General features: G+C 39.2%; 1 protein-coding gene across 2 annotated transcripts in view; it reads left to right on the forward strand.

Annotated features, from left to right (window-relative positions):
* GATA4 (GATA binding protein 4) overlaps window positions 1-26,556 on the forward strand; it is a 427,254-nt gene that overhangs the window by 310,571 nt on the left and 90,127 nt on the right. For both annotated transcript variants that reach the window (XM_044062377.1, XM_044062378.1), the window contains one exon: window positions 8,210-8,297. In XM_044062377.1, the coding sequence (XP_043918312.1) occupies window positions 8,210-8,297 (88 nt within the window). The remainder of the gene's footprint in view (window positions 1-8,209; window positions 8,298-26,556) is intronic.

Raw genomic sequence — 26,556 nt, forward strand, 5'->3', positions numbered from 1 at the left:
GGAGCTATAGCCTTTGTGTTATTGATGTTACTGAACACAACAAAGCTAGAAAAGGTCCTGGCTGCTGTCTGCTCCTCTCCCAGTGTCTTTCTTTCCCTGTGATTCCCTGCTCTTCCTGTGCTTCCAATGCTAGACTATAGGAACCAAAGGACCCTCTCCAAACTCCAGCGGGGTTCACCTCTCAGCATTAAACTCCCTGCATCCCCACTCAAGGATACAAGAAAAATTCCCTGCTCTTCCTGTGCTTCCAACACTAGACTATAGGAACCAAAGGACCCTCTCCAAACTCCAGCGGGGTTCACCTCTCAGCATTAAACTCCCTGCATCCCCACTCAAGGATACAAGAAAAATTCCCTGCTCTTCCTGTGCTTCCAACGCTAGACTATAGGAACCAAAGGACCCTCTCCAAACTCCAGCGGGGTTCACCTCTCAGCATTAAACTCCCTGCAGCCCCACTCAAGGATACAAGAAAAGTATGTTTGCTGTCTAACTGCTGCCAGATTACTTCTCTACCACTGTACCATTATTATAGGGCCTAAGCACGTTCTGAGTCAGGACAGCCAGCAGCCTCTACCCCCCTCCCTCTTTAATATCTAACACTCACTTATCCATCTAGTGTCTACGCGTAACTCCCCATCCTAGCTCTCACTCTTCTCCTGTCTTTACACAGCTACCTCCCTCATGGAACTAGGGGGCACCCTTCTTCCCAATCCTATCTGTACTCTTATCCTCCTGTGTCTATTTTACTTACCTTATTTTTCTGTAGTCCCAGACCTGTTCTTTAGCTCCTCCAACTACACCCTGTACTATACTATCTTTTACTACCATTTCTAGGTTCTCTCTTCGCTGTTCTTACCTATTTAAGACTTAGCAAATTTACCTTCTGAAGCCTGCACTGCTGATTGTTTCTTCCACAGCTGCTTCTTACCTGTTTCCTGCTTAGGAACCTATTTCTCTTCTTACCTCCCTACTATCTAACCTTCTCCCTGCCCTCTTGGCACCAGCTGTCTGTCTCTTACCTTTGTCTTTTCTTTCTCATTTTCAACTTATACCTTGTCCACATCTTGCAATGATATTACTAGGTCTGTTTTGATACTGTCTGTCTCTATCTCTTGCCCCTCCTACCCCTACCTGCACTTCCCTCTACTCCCCTCCCCTATCCATCTTTTTCCCTTTAGACTCCCATAAATACCCTGGGTTTAGTGGGGCACCATCTTTAGTAATCTAGAAAAGGCTCTGGCTGCTGTCTGCTCCTCTCCCAGCGTCTTTCTTTCCCTGTGGTATGTATTGTATTGACTGTTGTTTCAACAGTCGAATTGCTGTAATGTTTAAGAGTGCGATGTGAATTTAACAACCATTAACTACTCTAATGCTGTTTACATAGCTTTAGTATGTATATAATTGCAATGTCTCCATAAGTGCTGTTGCTGAATTTATTTCACAAAAGTGTTTACATCTTTAGCTTACTTTGTATCTGCCTCTATTGTAGAGCTTTGTTTAGCATGTGCGATGATTTTTATTGAATAGTGTAGTTCTCAGAAAGCTGGTATTCCTGCCGGCGTGGTCAATTGTTGTGTCCCGCCTCTTTTGTCAAGAAATGGTAGAATGCTAGCTTAGTTTTTATTTCATGCTGTGGTATAGATTAAACTTATACCCTATTAGGACTTGTTTAATATTAGCCGACAACAGCCAGAACAGGTTTCAAACACAGCGGTACCTTATTTGAGCAAGGATAGTGTGCTAGCTCTGTCCAAAAAATTGCTTTGTTGTAAATTAAACCAGTCCCAAACCTCATTGTTCTGTTGTAAACCGGCAATGGCTGTAGCTGCTCCCGTACCCTAGTGGTACCTTTCATGGGTGGTTTAACATTTGCCACTGGTCCCCTGAGTTGAATTTGGCCGTTCTGAACTGACTGGCGGCTTATTGAAGGCATCTGAACTTGCTCTCATACCTAACTGAAGTTTTAGCGTTTCTTTGAGGTATAGATTAAACTTATCCCCTATTCCTATTTGTTTAATGTTAGCTGTCTATGGCCAGAACCTGTTTAAAACTCAGCAGTAACTTTTTTTTTTTGGGCAAGGGAAATGTGATAACTCATTTCAATTTACTGTTTGATGTAATTAAACCAGTCCCCGAACTTTACTGTTCTTTTTTGTAATGCCAGCAACAGCTGTAGCTACTCTCGTACCCTAGTGGTACCTTTCTTGGGTGGTTCACCATTTACCACTGGTCCCCAGAGTGGAATTTGGCTCTTTTGAACTGCGCCATACACGTGGCGGCTTAGCGAGGGCACTTGAACCTGCTCTCATACCTAACTGTTACTTCGCTTTCTTTTCTCATTACACAACAGTTAAGGTATTTTAGAACCTTTTTAAGTAGCAACAGGCTACTTATTTAGAATGCCGCACTAGCGAAGCCAGTTCTGAGCGTGCCTGCACCACTATCATTCTATGTCACGCCTGTAATCGGCTCTCAAACTCGGCGATACCCCATTAACCTTAACTGGAAGAACAGCCGTTTATCACTATCTGCATTTACTGTTTTGGCGTTTCAGGCCGAGAAATGGCCTTGTAATTATGGCTCTCTTATAGAGATTACCACAAGTAGTCCTCTGGCACCTGAATTGTGTAGAGTATTAGAAGCTTCATTGCTAATAATTGAACACTAAGTAAATGGAACTGCATTGATACTATCTTTATACATGGTCTCTGTGAATATCTTGTGTAATTTGACCACACTAGCCTAACCTGTGCTAACTTTGATTTTTCTCTCCCCACTTTGTGTATTTTCCTCCTTAAGATTCCCTGCTCTTCTTGTGCTTACAATGCTAGACTATAGGACCCAAAGGATCCTCTCCAAACTCCAGCGGGGTTCACCTCTCAGCATTAAACTCCCTGCAGCCCCACTCAAGGATACAAGAAAAGTATGTTCGCTGTCTAACTACTGCCAGATTACTTCTCTACCACTGTACCATTATTATAGGGCCTAAGCACGTTCTGAGTCAGGACAGCCAGCAACCTCTACCCCCTCCCTCTTTAATATCTAACACTCACTTATCCATCTAGTGTCTACGCGTAACTCCCCATCCTAGCTCTCACTCTTCTCCTGTCTTTACACAGCTTCCTCCCTCATAGAACTACCTGTAATTATAGACCTGTCCACTAGGGGGCACCCTTCTTCCCAATCCTATCTGTACTCTTATCCTCCTGTTGTCTATTTTACTTACCTTATTTTTCTGTAGTCCCAGACCTGTTCTTTAGCTCCTCCAACTACACCCTGTACTATACTATCTTTTACTACCATTTCTAGGTTCTCTCTTCACTGTTCTTACCTATTTAAGACTTAGCAAACTTACCTTCTGAAGCCTGCACTGCTGATTGTTTCTTCCACAGCTGCTTCTTACCTGTTTCTACCTGCTCTGTTCGCCCTGTGGGCTCACTTCACTCCCCACCCTACCCCCTATTCCCACCCACCCCCGGGATCCTACACTTATAATTACAAACCACACCCCTTCCTCCACCCAGTACTCTAATTAACATTTTTATTTGCTCAAATATGTCTACTCCTACCTTCTCAAACCTCTCCTCTTAATCTACTCATATAACCCCTCTCTACCCTTCCTCCATACCTACTTTACTTCCATACCTACATATAACTCAATTAGTTATACACCCATTAAAATGAATAAATCACACTCCACTGTTCACTTCCAACTACTACTCATTATTATACTACTTCCATCTCTGACTGTTGCTTACATACTCTCCTCCTATGAAACTCCATTACTTCCATACTTTCACCACCCTAACAAACAAACCAGCTCCCTATATCTACCCTTCCTCTCTAACCATGCCAACATAACAACTACTCCTAGTTACCTACTATCAAAATATCACAGAATACACCACATCAGATATAACAACCTCAATACCAGGAAATCCCTACTCATAAATAGCAAACTCCCTAGTCCATACTATCCCAAACACCTCCACTTATTAAAAGATGGAGACATTCACCCAAACCCAGGGCATTAACAAACCCAACCTCTCTCCCCAATCCCAACCAAACCACTAATTTTTTCATCACTAGACAATCTAATTCACTCCTTGTAGGTCACCTTAATATTCGAAGCATTAACAATAAAATACCTCAACTCCATGCCCTCTTAGATGTCTACTCCTTCGACATTCTTTGTTTAAGAGAAACCTGGCTAAAACCTACAACTAAAGATAACGAAATCATCCCACCAGGGTATAATATTCTAAGACTCAACCGTGTAACCAAAAAGGGTGGCGGGATTGCTATTCTATCTAAATCAGGATTACAATTAACTACCTATGACACTAAACCACCTCCAAATACCAATGCAGAAATTCTCATATCCAAACTTGAACTTAACAAAGTCAAAGCCATCTATATTATTTGTATCTATCTACCCCCCGGTAACAACAATACCACCATGGAAAATATCCTATGCTGGTTATCTCAACACCTTCCCCAAGAAACTATAATCCTTGGTGATATAAACATTGATTGGGATTGCTGTGGTAGTAGTCACCCTACCACCCACATTAACCTTCATGGTTTCTCCCAAACCATCACCTCCCCCACCAGGATAAACAAACACAACAAGAAGGAAAGCATATTAGACTGGATTCTTATTGACAACCATCCCCAAACATATCAATCTGGAACCCTTCCTGATGATTTAAGTGACTACTCACTTACCTATATTATCAGGCACAAATCCTATTCTGCCATTCCTACCACTATCAGGAATATCAGATCCAAAAAGAACTTCAACCCTGATCTCTTCCAAAAGGAACTTAGAGCATGCAACTGGTCTCCCTTAAATTACCTCCCTTTAGAAGAAGCAGTACAATACTTTAATTCAAAATTTTTAGCCATTCTCAATCTCCATGCCCCAACCTGTGCAATTAGATTCGGATCCGCCCCATGGCTATCAAAAGAAACAAAACAGAAAATGCACCTTAGAAATAAATACTGGGCTAAATGGAGAATGACCAAAAATCCTGCTGACCAACAAATTGTCAGAGAATTAAGAAATAACACTAAGAAAGCTATACTATCAGATAAAAGAAACTACTACCTTCAATTTCAGAAGATTAACCATAACAACCCACAAAAGTTCTGGGCGAGCGTCAACCAATTACTACATCCAGGTCAATCCAGTACACCAAGCCCACAAAATACTGACCAAGAAAATCCCATGTATACTGTCAATGCCTTCAATTCCTTTTTCACTGACGCTATTCAAACACTAGCCAGCCAATTATCATCTGTTAATTTTACGTTACCTACCTACAACAAAACTCCGCCCCCACCATTTCTTCTCCAACCAGTCCCAACAACCCATATTCTTGCCCTAATCCAAAAATTGAAACCATGCTCTCCTTCAGCAGACGAAATACCTGCTGAATACCTACAGAAATCTGCCAAATCAATTGCTTACCCCATCTCCATTCTTATCAATAGAACTATTAGTGAAGGCCACATCCTTAGTATCTGGAAAGTCTCCCATATTATCCCCCTTCACAAAGGTGGCAACTCAATCGAATTCTCCAATTATTGTCCTATAGCTCTTCTTTCCCCTTTGGCAAAAATTATGGAGAAATGTATACACAGACAGTTACTAGACCACCTAATCCACAATAACCTGCTCTCTCTACCTGTCAACATGGTTTCAGACCTTCCCATAGCACTACCCCTGCCCTCCTTTCCTTTACAGATTGTATCAACAGAAACCGTAACTGCAATTTGCTATCTACTGCACTATTTATCGATCTGTCCAAAGCATTCGATATGGTAAATCATCAAATTCTGATAGATATCCTCAAATCCCTGTTCTTGTACTCACTCTCTATCAAATGGTTCCAATCCTACCTAAATACAAGACAACAGGCTGTACTTTGGCGTAACACTCTATCTACTCACCTACCAGTTAACCTCAGTGTACCTCAAGGGTCCATATTAGGACCTCTCCTTTTCTCCATATTCATCAACGACCTTCATCAAGCAATTCCCCAAGCTACTTCCATACAATATGCTGACGACTCTACACTTATATGCTCCACTAAAACTTCCTCTGACCTTCACTCCATTACCCAAAATGTCTTTAACACTGTGGAACAATGGTTCACTCATCGTTGCCTACTCTTAAACCCCAAAAAAACTAAACTCCTCCTTTTCAATCCTAATCTGAAATCCACCCCCTTAGATTTTTATGTTTCTTCCAATAATGGCACCATAATATCACCCGACCTAACTACCAAACTAGTTGGTGTCACCATAGACAACAATCTTTCCTTTGACATTAACAACACAATTAAATCTGTCAACAAAAAACTTGGCTCTCTGTACAGAATAAAACCCTTCCTATCACCCACAGCTAGAACTACTATTGCACATACTCATCTAATCTCTACACTCCTCTATGCCTCTTCCATTTTCACCAACCTATCTAAGGGCAACCTCAGTAAACTGGAAAGCTCCTACAATAATATAGCCAGATTTGCTACTGGTAACTTATTTAAAACTCACCACTGTGCTAACTTAAAGCAGCTTGAATGGCTGGAACTACAGAATCTGATCAAGTACCACCAACTAATCATTACACATAAAACTCTCTACCAACATTCCAATACTCCTAGTCTCTCTACCATCATCACTCCCTATAATAATCTGAAGTCCTTACGCTCATCTCAGAAACATCTAGTCAAAACAACTAAATCAAACAACAGGGCTGGGGATTCTCTTTTCTCCAATACTGTGGGAAAATTCTGGAATCTTCTCCCCTGTGACCTTTCCTCTATTTCCTCTTTATCACTCTACAAAAAAAGACTGAAACTTTTTCTCAAAACACACTGGTCATGCTATTGTACTAAACCTGCCTAAACATGTTCCTCTACCCAAACTATGCTCTGTCTCCCTTTTTTTTCTTTTAACTAATCCTTCTGTCATTTCCTTTTTAACAATATATAGCCTATGTCTCTGTATCTCATTAATTTCTTCTCTCTCTCACTTATTTGGATAAAAAAAAATTATTAAAAACATTTAAATTTTTCTTTGTAACTAATTATTACTTCTACCGATCATTAGCAGCATCTTTTATTGTGTAATGTAGTGTACATGGCATTAGACTGTATACCGCCTGTTTTATTTTTCTTTGCCATTAAGTGATGTACTTCACCTGTATTTTTCTTTGCCATTAAGTGATGTACTTCACCTGTACATTGAACTAGATTGTATGCCTGCTCTTTGCATTATGAAATGTACCCCATGTAATTTTTTGAAACTCTAGTGTGCATATTAACTAGATGTGTCAGTGCATATAGTACTATAACTTAAGTTTTTTTTTTGTATATTTCTTTTTTAATTATTTATGTTAACAGTTTGTCATGGAGCTTATCTCCCCGGGCCTCTACTGAAAATGGACATATGTCCAGTTAGACTAGCCCGGTCAACAAATGTAAAATAAAAATAAATAAATACAATAAATTTTATGTTACTCTGCAGTCAGGGAAGTGGGAGCTATAGCCTTTGTGTTATTTATGTTACTGAACACAACAAAGGATTTTATGTTACTCTGCATTCAGGGAAGTGGGAGCTATAGCCTTCATGTTATTTATGTTCCTGAATACAACAACGGATTTTATGTTACTCTGTAGTCAGGGAAGTGGGAGCTATAGCCTTTGTGTTATTGATGTTACTGAACACAACAAAGGATTTTATATTACTCTGCAGTCAGGGAATTGGGAGGTATAACCTTTGTGTTATTTATGTTACTGAACACAACAAAGGATTTTATGTTACTCTGCAGTCAGGGAAGTGGGAGCTATAGCCTTTGTGTTATTTATGTTACTGAACACAACAAAGGATTTTATGTTACTCTGCAGTATAGCCTTTGTGTAATTTACAGTATCGAACACAACAAATTATTTTATGTTACTCTGCAGTATAGCCTTTGTGTTATTTATGTTATTGAACACAACAAAGAATTTATGTTACTCTGTAGTCATGAAATCTGCTGTGATTGCAAATGTTCTAATGAATTGGTAAATGCATTTTTGGACATCTGTGTCCGACAAAAAAAAGCATGGTAGATGTTGTTGCCCTTTTGGCTATTTGATGAAATTTAAAGTAGGTGTACTGCACTGTCATTCTTCTAATATTTGTTTTCCTGTTTAAGGTCCCACGGCCACTGGCTATGAAGAAAGAGGGTATACAGACTCGAAAACGCAAGCCTAAAAATCTTAACAAACCAAAGGCATCAGCAGGTGAGTAATGTTATGAATATTCTTATTTTGTTCACAAACCAAAGGCATCAGCCGGTGCGTAATGTTATGAGTATTCTTATTTTGTTCACACTTTTTGTTCTGCTGCATAATAATATATATCTGTACCTTCGATATTTTGAATTTACATTACTAATTGTTTCAAGTTTCCTTCTTTGTGTTCTTCTTAACCATTGTCCTACATCATTGCATTGATCTTTGTGTACTACTGTTTCTTGTATACCATTGTTGTTGTTGTCTTTCCATGTGTGACCTGGATTGTAACTGTAAAATGTCCACAGACTAGTTAACTCACCCAGTTAACAAATGAAAAATAAAATAAAACAAGTTGCAAAACTTCAGTTGTCCTCAGTCTGCATTTCCTATCTCTGAGGTCTCTATTCCTAAAAACAATGACCTGGAAGCTCATAATTTGAAAGAATATAGATATTATTGCATATTTTCCCCAAGAAGCATAGCCCACATTTAGACAAAATAATTACACAAAGCAAAGGGGTCTGCTGAGCACATCCTGCTTTACTGGCCATTTGATTACAAAGACATTCTTGCATGAATGTATACACTCTGTATGTTTTAAGAAAGTGTGTAACCCTTCCTTCTTACATAGATTTTAGAGCCAGGCAGAGATTTATATCATTATTAAAACATGTACAGGTAGTTTTACTTAACAGTATGTGTTATGTTTGGCTGCTAGGATTCACAGACAAGTTGCCAAGCATGCAGAGCAGCCTGCATACTAGTCAACCCGTTCGGCTCTCTGGACTGAAGGCTGCTTAGTAGCACACTTCTGTCTTGTCAGGCAGTAAGAATCTAGGCATGGAATGTAAAGCTGTAGTTGGGGAAGGGGGGGGAGTTCGGGCATATGGCAGAAAGGTCCATAATAAGTCCAGTGAATACAGTATTACTTGCATAGTACAGAAGTCACTCACTCCGTACTATGCAAGTTACTCTGAAGAAGACTATAGGAAATCCTTAAGTATACACCACCACCAGGTTGTGGCATGCACCTATGCATTTCATTAAAGGGAATATGTGCAGAGAAAGTGAAACAGCTTTACTCTGCACAGATTACCTGTCCAGGTGAATAGCACATTTGAACAGAAGTGTGTGGCTGATTGTCTCTTTGTCTGTTTGTATGTGTATGGGGGGATGATACTGTGTGTGTGTGTGTGTGTGTGTGTGTGTGTGTGTGTGTGTGTGTGTGTCTGTATGTGTGCGTGTGTGCGTGTGTGCGTGTGTGTGTGTGTGTGTGTGTGTGTGTGTGTGTGTGTGTGTGTGTGTGTGTGTGTGTGTGTGTGTGTATATACAGAGACAGTGTCTGAGTGGGTCTGTGAGGGCATGTACATGAATGCATATGTGTATGAATATATGTCATGTCTGTTTGTGTGATGGATGACTACTGACTGATATGTCCTGTGGCTGGTATTAATTGGGAGATTGTGACTTCAGAGAGTGCAGGTAATGGATATGTGTGTGTGTATATGTGGTTTTGTGTTTGTGCAGGAATGTCAAAGTGTCTGTGAAGGGAGTATGCCTGTGTATATGTGCGTGGTCTAAGTTATCATACTGGGTGGCTAGATAAAGCAGAGTTGCAGTCTACATGCAGCTGTCCTCTCCTTATCCTTCACTGCCAGATAGTGCCCCATGTACAGTGTGCGTGTGTGTGTGTGTGTGTGTGTGTGTGTGTGTGTGTGTGTGTGTGTGTGTGTGTGTGTGTGTGCGCGCCTTTGTGAGGTCTGCTAGGATATGTGTTTCTTTGTAGTACAGGCTGGTAGTGCACTCAGCTGAGCAGTGTAAAACTGTTCATCTGAGCAATTCATAGTACTGCACCATCCTATGTAATGAGGTGTTTGCACTTGTGGAGAATCACTAAATGGTTGAATAGTACAACTAAGCTTAACAGAATAGTAAAATTTGCTATTCACCACTCTCTATGAATTCCAGCTGTTTTATTGAATTATTTCTCAGAATCAAGAAAAGTGTATCAACTTTTTCACAGTAAGTCAAGCAGGTTTGATCACAGCAGGTTTACACTCAAGGTGCACTCTATTTTGTGATGCTAGCTGGATAACTTGCAGATTGTAAACCCTTTCAAGCAGTAGCCTGATGCTAGATAGTAGCAACAGAGATATAATTTACCTCAGTCCATTTCCTGACTCACAGCACATTAACACATAGGGAAGCTAAAAATCTGTAAATAATTTCGCTTTGAAGTGCTAAATGCTTCAGAAAAATGCCTAAAATCTCAACATTCTGGTATATGTCTCAGATTCATTGAATAGATAAGGTGTAGCTGCCCTATTAACTCATTCTATAACATTTTAACATTAACAAATATGTCCAGACATGGAATGCTTTGCTCAGTGAATCTGCAATACAAAATAGTTAAGTAGCAGATTCAGCTAATCCTGTGTTATGGAATGTAACAGATGTCCTTTATGTTCTGTGCAATGTTTTTAAGTGTGTTCAGTTAACAAGGGAGATTTTTTATGCCTCTCCTTTAGTCACTGTCTGCAAATCTCAGTGTCTAGCCTCATGGCACAGCTACGGTAGAATCTCCAAATCATCATCATCAACCTCCTGTTTCCCATTTATATGGGATGAGGGTGGTATCATGTTGTGCCACCTCCTTCAGTTCGGTGCCACAGTCATGCCTGATTTTTGCAGCTCTTCTCTCATGCAGTCCTTCCTTCTCTTAGCTGGATATCCTTATTTCCTCTTGCCTTCTTCTTGTCACTCCCAAATGTTCTTCACCAAATTGTCTTTTATTTTTCTGCACATATCACTGAACCACTGCAATCTGTTCTCCTTGACCACCTCTGCAACTGGGGATACTTTAGCTTCTGTTCTGTTGTATTCATTTATCCCATAGTGCGCACACTACCACCCAATTCGGGCACTTCATTTCCATCCCCAACTTCCCTGCTCTCACTGCCCAGGTTTCTGTACCATACAAAAGCACTGCTTGCACCACTGTTTTATACACCTTACTTTTCAGCTTCTTTGCCATTCTTCTGTTACACATTACTCCCCGATATTCTGTGCCAACTGACTGCAGCACCTCTGATTCTAGCTCTGAACTTCTCATTCAGGCTTTCAGTCTCCTCAACCACCCCACCCAGATATGTTAAGCTGTTAACCTTTTCTGATGTTTTCCTGTCTATCTAAATGTTCAATGTCTTCTGATTTCCCCCATTTGTTGCCAAGACAACTGTCTTCTCTGCACAAAATTTCATTCCATGTGCCTTCACTTTTACATTCCATTCCCCTGTCGTTTGCTGAGGTTCTTGTTCAAAGTGTGCTTGTAATGCCACATGTTGATCTGTCCATCACCACTACAAACAGCAGTGGACTCAGAACTGAACCTTGACACACACATACACTCCCACTAGGAATCCCTCTGTGAGTCTAAACCCTGGTCTAGCTTGTGACATTGCATCCGTGTACATAGCCTGCATTAATTCCACCAATGTTTCTGGAACTTCGAATAATGGCAGGAATGCCAAAACCATCATTCTTGGGACCTTGTCATATGCTATCTCCATCTCTAGGAATACCCAGATGGACTCCTTCCTCATGCCCAGCTTTTTTTGCACTATTTTATTTCACTATAAACATCAAGTCTGTTATGTTGCATCCTAATTTGAATCAAAATTACTAATTTTCCATCTCACTGTCTACTAGTCTGCATACTAATTTATAAATCAGACTGTCCAGCACTTTCATGGAGTTTTACAGGAGTTTGATAGTTCTGTACTGCCCACAGTTGTGAATGCCCCCCCCCCCCTTGTTTTCTTTTTTTACACTGGCACTAGAAGTCTTTTTCTCCAGTAATTTAAGATACACCTTTCTCTTCATACTGCTTTGAGTATCCTTTGGAGCTATTTCTCCCCTTCTTCACCCACCATCTTCATCATATCTGCCATGATTTCATTGGAGTCTGTTGCTTTCCCTGATTAATTTTCTTTAATGAAGTTCTTACATCTTCTATGGTGGAGTCCTGTTCTTCTTTCATTGTAGGCGTTACTTGGGGCAGTACAGCTTCTGTGGAGTTTTCTTCATTCAGTAACTGCTGGTATACTCCTTCCTCTGTCTTTGATGTCCTCTGGACAGGTGAGCAGATTGTTGTTGGCATCTGTTATGAATAGTGTCTGATGACTATTTTCTTTATCTTTCTGTATTTGCCATGCAGCTTGATAGAGTTTCTTTGTGCCATTTGCGAAGTCACTTTGCAGAAGTTAGTAGAGTTTCAGTGATGTCATGTTATTTGTCTTTGTTACAGCTGTCTTAGCCTCTTTATTAGCCAATCAGTATTCCTTCTTAACCTGGTCCATGTTTTCTGTCTTTCACTTTTTCCTGCAATCCTTCTTTCTGTTGATAACTTGTTGGGCTTCTACATTCCACTATCAGTTTTATTAAATACCTTTATTACTATACTTGGGTCAGCTGCATATCTGTTCTAAAGTCCTCACACATTTGAGATGCTGACCTTCTTCTTCAACTCCACCTAGTTTCCTCTCCTTCCTGAGGTGCTAGAGCCCTGAGTATTTCCTTGAATTCAGTTTCTTTTTACTGCTTGAACTCTGTTTTTTCCATTGATGTTAACTTCTAGATCTTCAGCATAACCTCTGTTGATCTTAGAGCCTTCTCTGACCACTACTTATTGCTAGTTGTGGCCATCAGTGGCCTATGCTGGGGGCAGACAATTTTACTGGGGCTAATTATGCAGTCTCTGATTCTACCTCAGTGATTTTTCCTTACTGGTAGAATGTTTATCAGAGCTGTATATTTGGTATACAGTACATTTTTCCATTTTATCGTCATTTTGTAGATGACGTTTCTTGTTTGGACAGGAGATATGTACACTCTTGATAGATTCTATGACTATATACAAAATGTTACCACTTACTTAAAATTTGACATGGTGAAAAGTAAAGTAAAGATTGATTTCTTAGATGTATGCATTCGAAAGGATGCACAAGGTAAAATTACAAGAATACATAGAAAAACCTGTTATAAAAATAAGATATTGTCTAGAAATAGTATGCACCCACCATATTTTCCCAGTATAATTAAGGGACAGGCCATTAGAGCATCTAGACTTAATGTCACTGACCAAGGTTTCCATGAGGAGTTAGAACGGCTATATGTAAATTTTGCCAGTAGGGGATATAGTGATCAACAGATTAGACAGATCTGTGATAGTGTGTGTGAATTAAGACACAGCACAGAGCAGCCTTATTTTTCTGACATGCAAGGGCAACACAAATCTAGAAGTATGAAAATAGAAGGGGTAAAATGTACCCTATTCTATAGTAATGATGTCAGGTATATTAAAGACTTTGTGACCAAAAACAGACTCCGTACTACAAAAAAGAAGGGAACAGACTCCAACCACGAACGACAGGCTCCTTCACCCAACGTCCACAAGCGCAAAGCAGTCAGCAAGCCAAAGTCCGACAATAAGCTGCACTGGTGTTTAAAACGAACTTTATTCCACAAACAAGTACAGTGAAACGCTCAAAGCGTTTTTCGTTTGAACCAATGTCCAAACTTCATCAGACAACCACTGGCTTTCGCGCCAGTACTCATTTAAATGTTACACATGAATGATGTCACATAAAACCTTAAAAGGGCAACCACCCCTTAATTACAATCTATTTAAAAACTGTGTAATTCAAATTTGTTTACAAACGACACCTCTATGCAGTGTAAACATACAAAAATCTTTTAAATGTGTGTCAGTTTGTAACTTCCTAAACCTTCTGATCCACTTAGTATACTCTACCTATTTCTCGTTAATAAGCACTATTTCAAGTGCTAAGTTGTGTAATAAAATGGTTGGGTGAAGGAGCCTGTCGTTCGTGGTTGGAGTCTGTTCCCTTCTTTTTTGTAGTAAGGTATATTAAAGAAGTTATCAGAAAACACTGGAATTTACTAGCTACAGATGAGAAGCTTAGAAATCTAGTAGGGGAGAAAACTAGTTTTCGATATAAAAATAAAAAATCCATGAAAAGGCTATTATGTGGCTATAAATAGGTCAAGAATAATGACAGGTTAAGTCCCAATGAAGTGAGTTGTACCTCAATTTGTAATAATTGTAATTTTTGTCAGTATATTGATTCAAATGGGCAGTTTATTCATCCTTCTACAGGCAAAACTTATACATTTCATGTTAAAGCTGATTGTAACAATGTTGACATTATTTACTTAGCTCAGTGTATTACCCGCAGGTCATTGTATGTAGGAAAGACAACTTGACGGTTAAGAGACAGCATAAGAGAGCACATGTATAATATTAGGATCAAAAATATAAATAATGCATCAGCAAAACATATTATCAACACTAGTAATGATCATAATTTTAAATTTATGGTGATAGATCAAGTCAGACAGGGTCAGCGTTTAGGGGATCTACGGAATCAAACAGAATTTACCGAAACCAAATGTATCACTAGACTGCGTCCTGATACTGGTTTAGGTCTCAATGGACATATACCTTTGAAACCTTTGTTGAGAGCTAGACGATTATTTAGGTAAAACCAGGATCATGATGTCATAATTTTTAGTATAATATGTATTCAGAAGGAAGGGCTATTTAGTATGCATTATGTTTATATATTATATGTTAGTCATTTTTTTATACTTTTTTATGCTAATTGTTTTTTTGTATGTATTTTTATAGCGTAGGTGAAGTTCATATTTGAATGAAATTGATTACTGTAACTTTAAGTGATTTGTGCTTCATCAGATACTTCGTATCTGTTAGCAGAATCACATGTTTAAGTTTCATTGAACTGATTGGTGTATGCACTTTTAAATAATTTGATGCAGTAGATTGTTTTAAACAGTCTGAGGAAGTCAGTGGAGTCCTCACGAAAGAACTTACCATGTACAGTTTTAATAAGTCTGATCTTCGTTTAATACCCCTGCTGTGATTTGGACCAAATGCTTTTTTGGACTATTTCCTTGAATTCAGTTTTTTTTTACTGCTTGAACTCTGCTTTTTTTTTTCATTGATGTTAACTTCTAGGTCTAGGTCTTCAGCATAATCTCTGTTGATCTTTGAGCCTTTTCTGACCACTACTTATTGCCGGTTGTGGCCATCAGTGGCCTATGCTGGGGGCAGACAATTTTACTGGGGATAATTATGCAGTCTCTGATTCTACCTCAGTGCTTTTTCCTTACTGGTAGAATGTTTATCAGAGCTCCTTATTGACCATTGTAGCATGTGAGCTTGTGACTATCTGGTTTTATAATTCATTAGCGGGGCCCTTTATTTCCTCAGTAACGTATGATACAAAGTTGGTTTTATTAAAAAATGGTAGTATGCCACGGGACAAATGTGAGTGTGTGGGATAGGTTAATGATTTCCACTCAGAACTGCAATTTCTTATTTGTTGATACTTCCAAAATACAGAGTGAGGTATACCGTACCTTCTTTGCATCTCTGCAATTCTTTTTAAAGATGGCAAATCACTATTTTGTAAAGCTTTAAAGATGCATTTCTGCCCACTCTTAATATCTTATTGTTTATTTGCAAACCAGAGTGATGCCAAATGTATGGCTTTTGTCATAAGAAATACATCTAACCATACAGAAATAGATTAAACAAGTACACTACATTGTTTATTTCTCAGGCAGCCTTTGTGATATTTTTAAATACATGAGGTAGGAAAGGGAATTCTAATAAAGCAGTTTCTGTTTGCATCCCTACTGAGGCATTTAGATGAGTTGCTTTTAACACAGAATGGATGTTAGTCATAACTGAGTTAACTGAAGCTTAGTTAAAGCAAATTCACCTTTCTTAGCATTTCTGTACAATATGTTTTGAGACAGCAAGTGCATTTTTCTTTTTCCATATAAGATTAAAATTATTTTTCTGACATGTTAAAGCAGGGAATAAGGTTTACATGTATGTGTTTTAAGACACATTATGCTAAAGGATTGAATTCTGTTCATTGAGTTTAAGGTGAGCCCATGAGTAAACTTGAAAGGAAAGTTCCTTTAATAGGTTCCTAAGGTCCATTGTAACTGTTTTAACAGAATTCTGTAAGATAAAGACACCTTAATATTTGTATGTATGTCTCAGACAAATTACCATTTATTTAAAATGTTTTATTGTCTTATTATTTGGTATCTACTATGTCTGTGCCAGAATAGGTTTGGACCTGACATCACCACAATTGCATTTAAGTATATTTTATATAGAAGGAAATAAACTAGATGGATTTGATCTGAGAATCAGGCAGCCAACAGCAAAAAGTCCGATTTTTTTGAAGTGCAGATGTTCTATTCTATTCCTCCATACCTCTCTTGCTAGTGACTTTACAGTTAATAAAAGTAAAAAAGGTATGGGGTGCCTATGTTTTGTTCCAATTTCCATATTAAAGGAAGTGGAAGTCTAGTTCTTAGTACAAATAGTACGTAGCAGGATTTAAATGCATAGCTTGTACACTCATATGGGCTAACAAACCAAGAGCACTTGGTATCTTCTCATAGAAAAATAAAATTCATTGAACATATCAATAGGAGTTGCTAGCCAATGTAATTCCTGATTGTTACTGATTTGGGAATTATTCAGTAGGATCCTAACATGATGTATACTAGCTGTGCCCCTCCCAAAACCAGTCTGTTTTTTTATGCACAGTGTTATTACACATGATAGGTATAACCATTGCTATAATGATATATATGCTGTGCCTCATATAAATGATGGTGTACGTGATAGGTATAACATTTTAGCTCACAGCTTGATGTCAGCTGATAATAAGAAAACAGGCCTGCCGTTTGCGGGGCTACTGGCTGTTATTTAGTTTGGAACAACAATAATAATGGAGTGCTTCGAGAGGAATGGCATCTTACCTGTCTAAAATAAACCTTTTCAATACTTTTTTAAAAAGGGCATTAACAAAGTTGTGAAAGACTTGCAATTACTGTCCAGCTTAAGCAAGCCTGTACAGTCCTAATTTCCTGTTCCTATCAGTACATGCAGAAGCTTCTAAGCTGTGAAGTTATTCACATATTAATTGCAGCACTTCTGTCAGGGCACAGAGTTTGGATTCATTATTATCTTTTTTTAATCTTTTAAATTTTCAGATTTTTGGTACAACTTCTGCTTTCGCAGCCAGGGTCCTTAAATTATACAAATGCAAAAAATTGAAAAAGGACAAAAAAGAACAAATGGGAACTTTTAGGAACCATGATTACAAGTGATATAAAAATGCAGACATGGGAAGAATATTGTAAAATATCTCAACATAGTTTGTTTCCAATGATATTAAAAATAAGTATAGAAAAAGCTATGCTTCTGTATGTTTGTAGAGCTGAAACTGGTTGGCAAGGTTGTTAAAATCGTTTTAACACTAAACAAGTTAAAGAAGTCTAAGGTATAACACTGAATGTTTTACATGAAGCCTTGCTAAATATATATGGCTGAGATAAGAAAATTAGTCGCAGACGGTAGTTATGGTAGTTGTAGAGAAGCACTACTGAAGTGGCTGAGAGGCAGGACAAAGTATGGATACGGTGCTGAAGCATGTAAAAATGTTGCTGTGAAGCAGTAATTTAACTTCCAACAGTGTCTTAAAGCTCATAATGTACACTGCCAAAGATGCAATTTTGTCATAGGTACATGAATATGTACTGTAGTCTGGAAAAAGCTTTAAGTAACAGACAGATAGAGAGATGTAAATTATAGGTTTCTACATTTATACCTCTCTGTGACATTGTACTATAGAGCTGATAATGAAACATCAAGCTTATTCAGCAATGGCTAGAATGAAAGGCATAGCCAGATCATATGTATGATGGCATGGATAGTGAAGGAAATAATTAAAGATGTATGCTGATTGTACAGCAAACAGCAAATACCTGAATGCACCTTTAACTCTATGGAAATGATCTAAGAAACCATAGCCTAAGCTGCATGTGTATTATGCTGGCTAGTCCATAAGAAAACATTTGTAGTGCTGGAAGATGCTCAGTCTCTGATGCAAGCGTTTGTCATGAATTCCTCTCTCTCATGCAGCCTTTCAAACAAGTCAGTCAACGTTTTAATATCCATAGTATTCTTAAAGTGCTAGGTTTTTTTTCACCAGTATGGAATTTGTAAACTTTATCAGGAAAATGAAGTTCGTCAAACAAATCATGAGATATTTCATGTTTTTTCTACAAACCTGGAAGAAAGGGCTGCACAGAGTTTGAAGGAAAGGATGAAGAAAATGAAAGGCAAGACTGTGAAAACAAAACTGCGGTGTTTTTTGTTTTGTGCACAGTTTTGTCTTGGATGGCTATGAAAGGGATTCTAGCGGAAATGCTTATGTCACAAAACCAAAGACATATTTATGAAGCAGCTCCATTGCACAGAGGGATAAAGCCCTTACTTTGCCCCAGATAACCTACGTTCTATTAATGGTATGGGCACTGAAGGAGCTAATGGATAAGATAGGAGTGATCTGTTTATGTCAGATCGCCTATACTGAGATGTGGGGCACGTTGAGACTGTGAGGAGCTAAGCCAGGTCCAGCACATTCAGTGAATGAGAGAAGCTGGTGTTGACTGATGATCAACTATGGGTAGGGGAAAAAAGACACGAGTGCACACACACACACACACACACACACACACACACACACACACACACACACACACACACACACACACACACACACAAACACACAACTTACTTCCAAATTTTGAAAGTAACAATCTGCAGGAAATTGTCTCCAAGATGAAAAATGTTGTATCTCGTACAAAAGTCCATGTACAAAACTACACTTAATGGTCCTAAATGGATCCCAAACAAAACTAAGAGCTGTTCGGTGTCTGCATTGTTTACTATATTTATTCATCATGGTTATTCTAGTAGGAAACCATGCAAATTAGAGGTAGTGATACACATGCAGTACAACTCTTGAGTTTCAAAAAGAGATGAAACCCTCATTGAGCAGCACAGACCACCCCATGTTTGCTGTCATAGACACCTGCTATAACTGTGCAGAGTGCAGCTCTTGCACCTGTGGTGATGGAAGACAATGGCAAACCCTTAGCTGCACCTGTGAAACTAAAGACAGACATTCCGATTATCTTCATATTTGTCAGTCTCCACCCCAGCTAGATGTTCTGAATGTTAGCCTGTTTGTCTAAAAGGCTGTATCAGGTTGCAGTAAAATGTGTTTCCCTACACAAATTAAGAATGTACTCTGATTTCTATAAAGGCCTTGTATTCTACCCAGATCTTCTGAGTTAGAAAATGACACAGAAAACCCTGATATAGTGAACAGTTGTCCCATTTCCTTATGAATGTTGTGGAAAAAAAATGTATGAAGTGTCACATTATCAAAGGAAATACTAATGAATGAAATAATTTACTGTACTGAATATAGCAGTGTTCACAGGGACTTCTTAGCATATGGAGAAAAGTGAAGAATCATTCAGTATGTCTAACAAGTGCATTGCATTTAAGTGTAAAGACTCAGATGGGAAGGACTTCAAGTTAATATACATTGAACATTGGTCTTTCCAAGTCCCTGTCTCCTATTCCTTGCAATGAGTCTTTTAAAAGATTCTGAGCTGTCAGTCTGTTCACATGTATATTGCTGTGCAAATGTTTTCCCATAAATGCAGTACTCTACTTTTATACAAAGATGTAATAAAAAGCATACTTAGTAAACAGACCTCTTTTCAATACAGTATTAATTTATGCCATTGACTTCCACGGTGATGCAGCGGTAGCATTGTTGCCTCACAGCAAGAGGTTCTCCCATTCGATTCTCAGCTTGGGTTGGGAGTGCCTTCTGTGTGGAGTCTGCATGTCCTCCTCGCGGTTGAGTGGGCATTCGAAAGACATGCATTGAATGGGCGTGCTTTTGTTGAAGGTTGTGCATCGGGCTGGCAACTCGACACAATAAAAACCAACTGCCAATCATTAGCGGATCGGAGTTCCACTGTGGCGACCCCTAACCAGGAAAAGCCAAAAGACAAACAACAACATTAACTTATGCCATTATTAAATGCTGCTTTTTTTAACTAAAAGTTAAAATATTTCTGCTACTCCTCATAAATTAGGGTCTTTGGTGGTTTCCCTACAGCAAACAGGCAAGGATATATCTCTGCAGCACAGCAGAGCATTTTTGTAGCATGTCACTGCCTCATCAGTACTCAGGATATTGTTTATTAGCACTATATGCCACAATCATCAAGGTCCTTTAACAAAATTCTTTGCATGGTACTCAAAAAATTATTGCAAAGTAATGCAGACTACAGTTGGACCTCTGCATGACCATTGGCTTGCCAAGCACTGGGAACCCTAGTTTCAACCTTCCATCCTTCTGGGTGGATTGGTCTGTAATGGCCCTCAACTTAGTGACTGGTTTGGAACTTCCATCTACCTTGAATCATAGCTTGAGTTTAGGTTATGGACTATTTCTTTCACCTATCTTGGATCATGGACTAGAACATTTGTTTACATTGGACTGGGATTCCCATCTTTCTCTAATGATGTGGAACAACCTTCCTTCTGTAGTCATATTAAAAATCTTCCACCCTTCTATATTCATAGTATGGAAAGTCCAGGCACAATGGACAAGTGGAAAGTCTGGGTACACTGGAGTAAATTTCTTGTCATAATAGTTCACCTGCTAATAGTTTTAGCATGTCAAGTTGATGAGATTTCCAGATTTCGTCCGCTTACCTCAGTTGTCATTTTAATCATCTGTAGCCAAAACATACTGATTTGTTTCAAAACTCCAATTAGAACCTCTAGTTTGTAGTTTAAAACATCTTGAGAATATCACATTTGAGTCAAATCATTCATGATCTCGAGTTTATTTTCAGAAGTAACGTGACAGGTAACGCACTTGTTTTTACATGCATGGCACTTCTGTGCAAAAACAAAACTATTGCCTAGTTCACACTGTGATGCCATTTCACTTTCACTGACAGCATTAATTGCCTTTTTAAAAAATGAATGAAGCTCCCTGCCATCACACTGTTGACTGGGTGGTATGCTTTATATTCTTTGATTTCATGGTATAGTATTAATACTATTAGTACTAAGAGACCTCAGTGATGACTGGAAAGTGTTACGTATTACACAGCTAAATAGATATCTTGCCCTTAAGTATCTAACTTAAACCGTCATCAAAGATACCACACCAAATTCACATACATGCGAACGGGTCCCTATTAATTATTCAAACTTTTCAAAGTTCGAATGTCATATGGTCGACACCATATGATCGAACTTTGAGAAGTTCAAAGGTTAAAAGCAATGGCTCCATATGGCACAGAATTGGAAAATTTCCCTTTTTCCCTGAAGTGCGATCTCGGAGTTGGTATATTTAAGTAGAGGGGTGTGGGGGGTGCAGGGGGTCTTGCCCCCCTGCTCAGAGCATTCAGGTAAGTTTTTTTTTTTAATTTTTTATTATACTTTAGAAGTTTCAAACTTTGCTCATATGTTGTTCAAAGTTTTGAAACTTCGAATATATAATATAGACCCCATGCAAACATTCATTATTAGATGTACTAATTACAAACATTTCAGACAAACTAAAATCACTGTAAATATTACCATGCTTATGAAGTGACTACTTTACAATATCCTTGAAATGGTCTCTGAAGTCCAGCAAACCACCCACCAAGTGCAATCTTTTTTCTCAGTGTGTCACACACAACACAGTCAGTATCACTGTCTGAGCACAAGAACATTGCTCATCCTCACGGTTTTAGCCACAGTGGCTCAACATCTGCCCTCTCCTCCTTCTACAGCATAGCAACAACTATTCAAGATAAACTATTCCCACTTAGAAAAAGAAGATTAAAGATAACAGCATCTCCTAGTGAGAACAAAAAACTATCCAATAAATAACAAGATCTAAGATTGTTTGCCTATAATTTAGAAACACAAGGCTTTAAATCCAGCCTGAAGTCCATAAACAATAAGGTGCCTGCAAAATATTCCAACTAACATCCAAAATGAAGGGTAAAAACATCACACAGCCAAACCATTCAGTAAAAAACTGCAAGAAAAACCCAGCCAAGCGAGAGTTTTCTCTGTGTAATATCTTAGGTTTAACGTCTTTTACTTCAAGGTGTACAGTGGTAAACAATAACTGACACTCATATATGTCTTTATATGTGATACTGACATATTAATAAAAATGATAGCGTGCCTGATATGTACATAAAATTATCGGACACTTATATCCACTTGGGCTCCAGCTGCTCGAATTCCACTAACTCACAGCCAGGGACTCAAGTGTCTGTTTCCATGTCTGCCCAGCTGCCCAAGCAGTTGCTCAAACACTAACATGAGTTCAGGGACACAGCTACTGCAGTGGTCAGAAGCCATCAGGCTCTTGTGGCAGAAATGGTATGTGGAGAAGAGAAATGGGTAAGGAGACCTTTGGTGTAGGGAGTGATCAGGAGTTAGTACAGGGTTAGGGTTAGGGAGGGGGGGACCTTTGGTGTAGGGAGTGATCAGGAGTTAGCACAGGGTTAGGGTTAGGGAGGGGGGGGACCTTTGGTGTAGGGAGTGATCAGGAGTTAGCACAGGGTTAGGGTTAGGAGGGGGACCTTTGGTGTAGGGTGTGATCAGGAGTTAGCACAGGGTTAGGGTTAGGGAGGGGGGGACCTTTGGTGTAGGGAGTGATCAGGAGTTAGCACAGGGTTAGGGTGAGGGAGGGGGGGACCTTTGGTGTAGGGAGTGATCAGGAGTTAGCACAGGGTTAGGGTTAGGGAGGGGGGGACCTTTGGTGTAGGGAGTGATCAGGAGTTAGCACAGGGTTAGGGTTAGGGAGGGGGGACCTTTGGTGTAGGGAGTGATCAGGAGTTAGCACAGGGTTAGGGTTAGGGAGGGGGGGACCTTTGGTGTAGGGAGTGATCAGGAGTTAGCACAGGGTTAGGGTTAGGGAGGGGCTTTGGTGTAGGGAGTGATCAGGAGTTAGCACAGGGTTAGGGTTAGGGAGGGGGGGAACCTTTGGTGTAGGGAGTGATCAGGAGTTAGCACAGGGTTAGGGTTAGGGAGGGGGGGGCCTTTGGTGTAGAGAGTGATCAGGAGTTAGCACAGGGTTAGGGTTAGGGAGGGGGGGCCTTTGGTGTAGGGAGTGATCAGGAGTTAGCACAGGGTTAGGGTTAGGGAGGGAGGACCTTTGGTGTAGGGAGTGATCAGGAGTTAGCACAGGGTTAGGGTTAGGGAGGGGGGAACTTTTGGTGTAGGGAGTGATCAGGAGTTAGCACAGGGTTAGGGTTAGGGAGGGGGGACCTTTGGTGTAGGGAGTGATCAGGAGTTAGCACAGGGTTAGGGTTAGGGAGGGGGGACCTTTGGTGTAGGGAGTGATCAGGAGTTAGCACAGGGTTAGGGAGGGGGGACCTTTGGTGTAGGGAGTGATCAGGAGTTAGCACAGGGTTAGGGTTAGGGAGGGGGGGGGCTTTGGTGTAGGGAGTAATCAGGAGTTAGCACAGGGTTAGGGTTAGGGAGGGGGGGCCTTTGGTGTAGGGAGTGATCAGGAGTTAGCACAGGATTAGGGTTAGGGAGGGGGGGACTTTAGGTTTAGGGATGATCAGGAGTTAGTACAGGGTTAGGGTTAGGAGAGGAGGGGGACTTTAAGTTTAGTGAGCAAACAGGAGTTACCACAGCGGTGTGGTTAGAGAGAGGTGGGTGATTTTCTGTTTAGAGAACAATAGGTTTGGGAGGGGGGGGGGCATTTTAGGTTTTGGAAGCAATCAGGAGATTAGTGTTAGGGAGGAGATGAGGATGTTCTGTTTAGTGAGCTTGCACAGGAGATTCCATGGTTAGGGTTTGGGATGGGAGGGACTTTTAGGTTTCGGGAATTATTGGGAGTTGTTTTTGGTATAGAGTCAGGGTTCTGTGAGGAATAGCTTACTGGTAATGCATGTGTAATGTGGTGGTGGGAGTTAGGGTACTTGCAACACAAATGAGCAGCAGCAAAGAAGTGTGTCACAAGCTAATGGTACATGAGTATTTGTAGCATGCCCAAAAATTATATTAAAACCTTTCATTCTATTAAAAGCCATCTCAACAGGACATGTTTAAAAAGTGTCAAAAATCACATGAACTTGCAATACTTTAATGTCATTATTTTAAAGTAAACCATATTTTGTCAAGAAGAAAACTTATTGTATGTTATTGTACACAATTATGAATATGTTACTGTATTGCTTTGATCAAGCTCTTATAGTTCATCTTTACTATATTTTGTTGCAGCCATTTAGCCCATATCAGTGCTGAAAAGGTCTTTGAACCAAGTCACTTACCAAGATATCAAAAAACAAGCAATAAATAATAAAAGGTTTAACATCTGATTTGTAATTTTTGTACTCCCTCGGGATTGAAATGGTATTCCTTGAAGTAGATGAGTATCAGCAGATGATTTTAGTCTACCTTGAATTAGCTTGTACTTGTATAAGAAATGTACCGCTCATGCTGACCATTTGTGTTTCCACAGCCTGGTGCTGTTGGACATTCTCTGGTGGGGGTATAATGTTGCTATCTTTGAGTACTTCCTCCTTCTGTAAGCCATTCGCTCTTAAGGTAAATTTCTTGGTATCCCTGTCTCAAACACATAGTGAGTTATGATCAGAGACCCAATCATAATCCTCCTTATTTATTTTAAGAATATTACACAGTGGCAGTGCCTGGCAACATTACAAGGTACGATATATAAGTCTGGTTCAGGATTTTAGGTGGTAATAAAGAAAAGATCACAATGGTTTTATTTTATATTTTATTCTAGACTGACAAAGAGAGTAGGTATGAAAGAGTAGAGTAGGTAGAAAGGCAATAAGAAATACAGTGCTCCATTAAGTAATAAAGAGAGACAGTAGCTGTTACCTTTAGGCTAGGCTAGGCTTAATATACAAGAATGCAATACATTTAATACAATGTGTGCCATGCATGTGAGGAACAAAACAAAAAGAAGATGTTCTGTCTGAGCATTTATTTTATAGATGAGAAGACAGAGATGTGATACAAGGAGTCAAGTTATGGTAGGATTAGCAGGGCACAGAGAGAATCCATGGAATTGTATCAGAGCAAACAAGTGAGAAGAGAGTTACAGAGTAGTTTATTAGGTTTACAAAGGCGGGTGTTCCAGTAATCTCCAAAAATATACATGTTTACTACAAAGAGGTATTTTTTCAGAATTGCTAGAAGAGTTATACGGCATGATAGTTTCAGTAGAGGTGGAGAAGAAGAGAGTTCCATAACTATTTGTGTAATAGCCATAAACTGATTCAACAGCATTTACTGGGTTTTACAACTTGGCAGGTTGGGTTGCTGGTAGATCGTATAGCTATTGCTGTTGTTTTACTCATTAAGATTTTGAAGGGTTGTTGATGGAGCTGTGCTTTCTTTTCTAGGACCAGTTGGGAAAGTCACATCTTTGATTTCAGTGAAGACCTGTCAAGTTTCTTTAGTAGTATACATTTATGGGAACAGTAAGATAAGTTAATTGTGAACTAAGCAATTTTATGATATGAAGCTTTGTATCTGTTGAAGGATACCATTTGTTGGAGATGTTGGGGAGGTGCAGGGTACCTGGTACTACATGAAAACAGAAAATGTGTTGCACGGGGTGCTTGGTAGAGAGGTGACAATCACATGGAACTTACGTTTCTTGTGATTTCACAGGCAAATATATTCAACATAGTCAAGTAAAAATGAAAAGCAGCTTTAAAAAGTATTAAGTAGTTGCAAAAAAAGTAATGAGTAGAAGGTGGGAAACTGATGTCTTACCATCTGTTGAGGATGTAATACATGCGATGAATAAATTACATCATAGGGAAGAATACATTGCAAATCCAATGTCATATAATAAATATGTTAACAGACAGAATTAGGAACTAATTAGAACTGCAAATGGCACATGGAGGAAGTTCAAGGTTGGATTATATGGGCATAAACATTTCTTGTAAAGCAATTATAACACTTTAATAGTTGGTTATATGCAGGCCTTCCATTAATAATAAAAAAAAGCATTTGAGATACATATGTATGATCTCTTGTTATTGTTACCTCTGTTACTTTATCAAGTAGTCAAATAATATGCCACAAGGTTTGAAATTATGTTTTCATTTTAATATTGTTAAATATCCTTTTACAGTTTATTGTTACTACAATGTCAGGCAGAAGACAATTTTTTTGTTGATCAAGAAATGTGAACATGTTAATGCAGGGGTATCCAATACAAGGTATCATTTTAGGTAGGATGTTCTTATG

Source organism: Protopterus annectens, chromosome 2.part1 (assembly GCF_019279795.1).
Source record: "Protopterus annectens isolate FY-2018-M chromosome 2.part1, PAN1.0, whole genome shotgun sequence".
Classification (NCBI taxonomy): Eukaryota; Metazoa; Chordata; order Ceratodontiformes; family Protopteridae; genus Protopterus; species Protopterus annectens.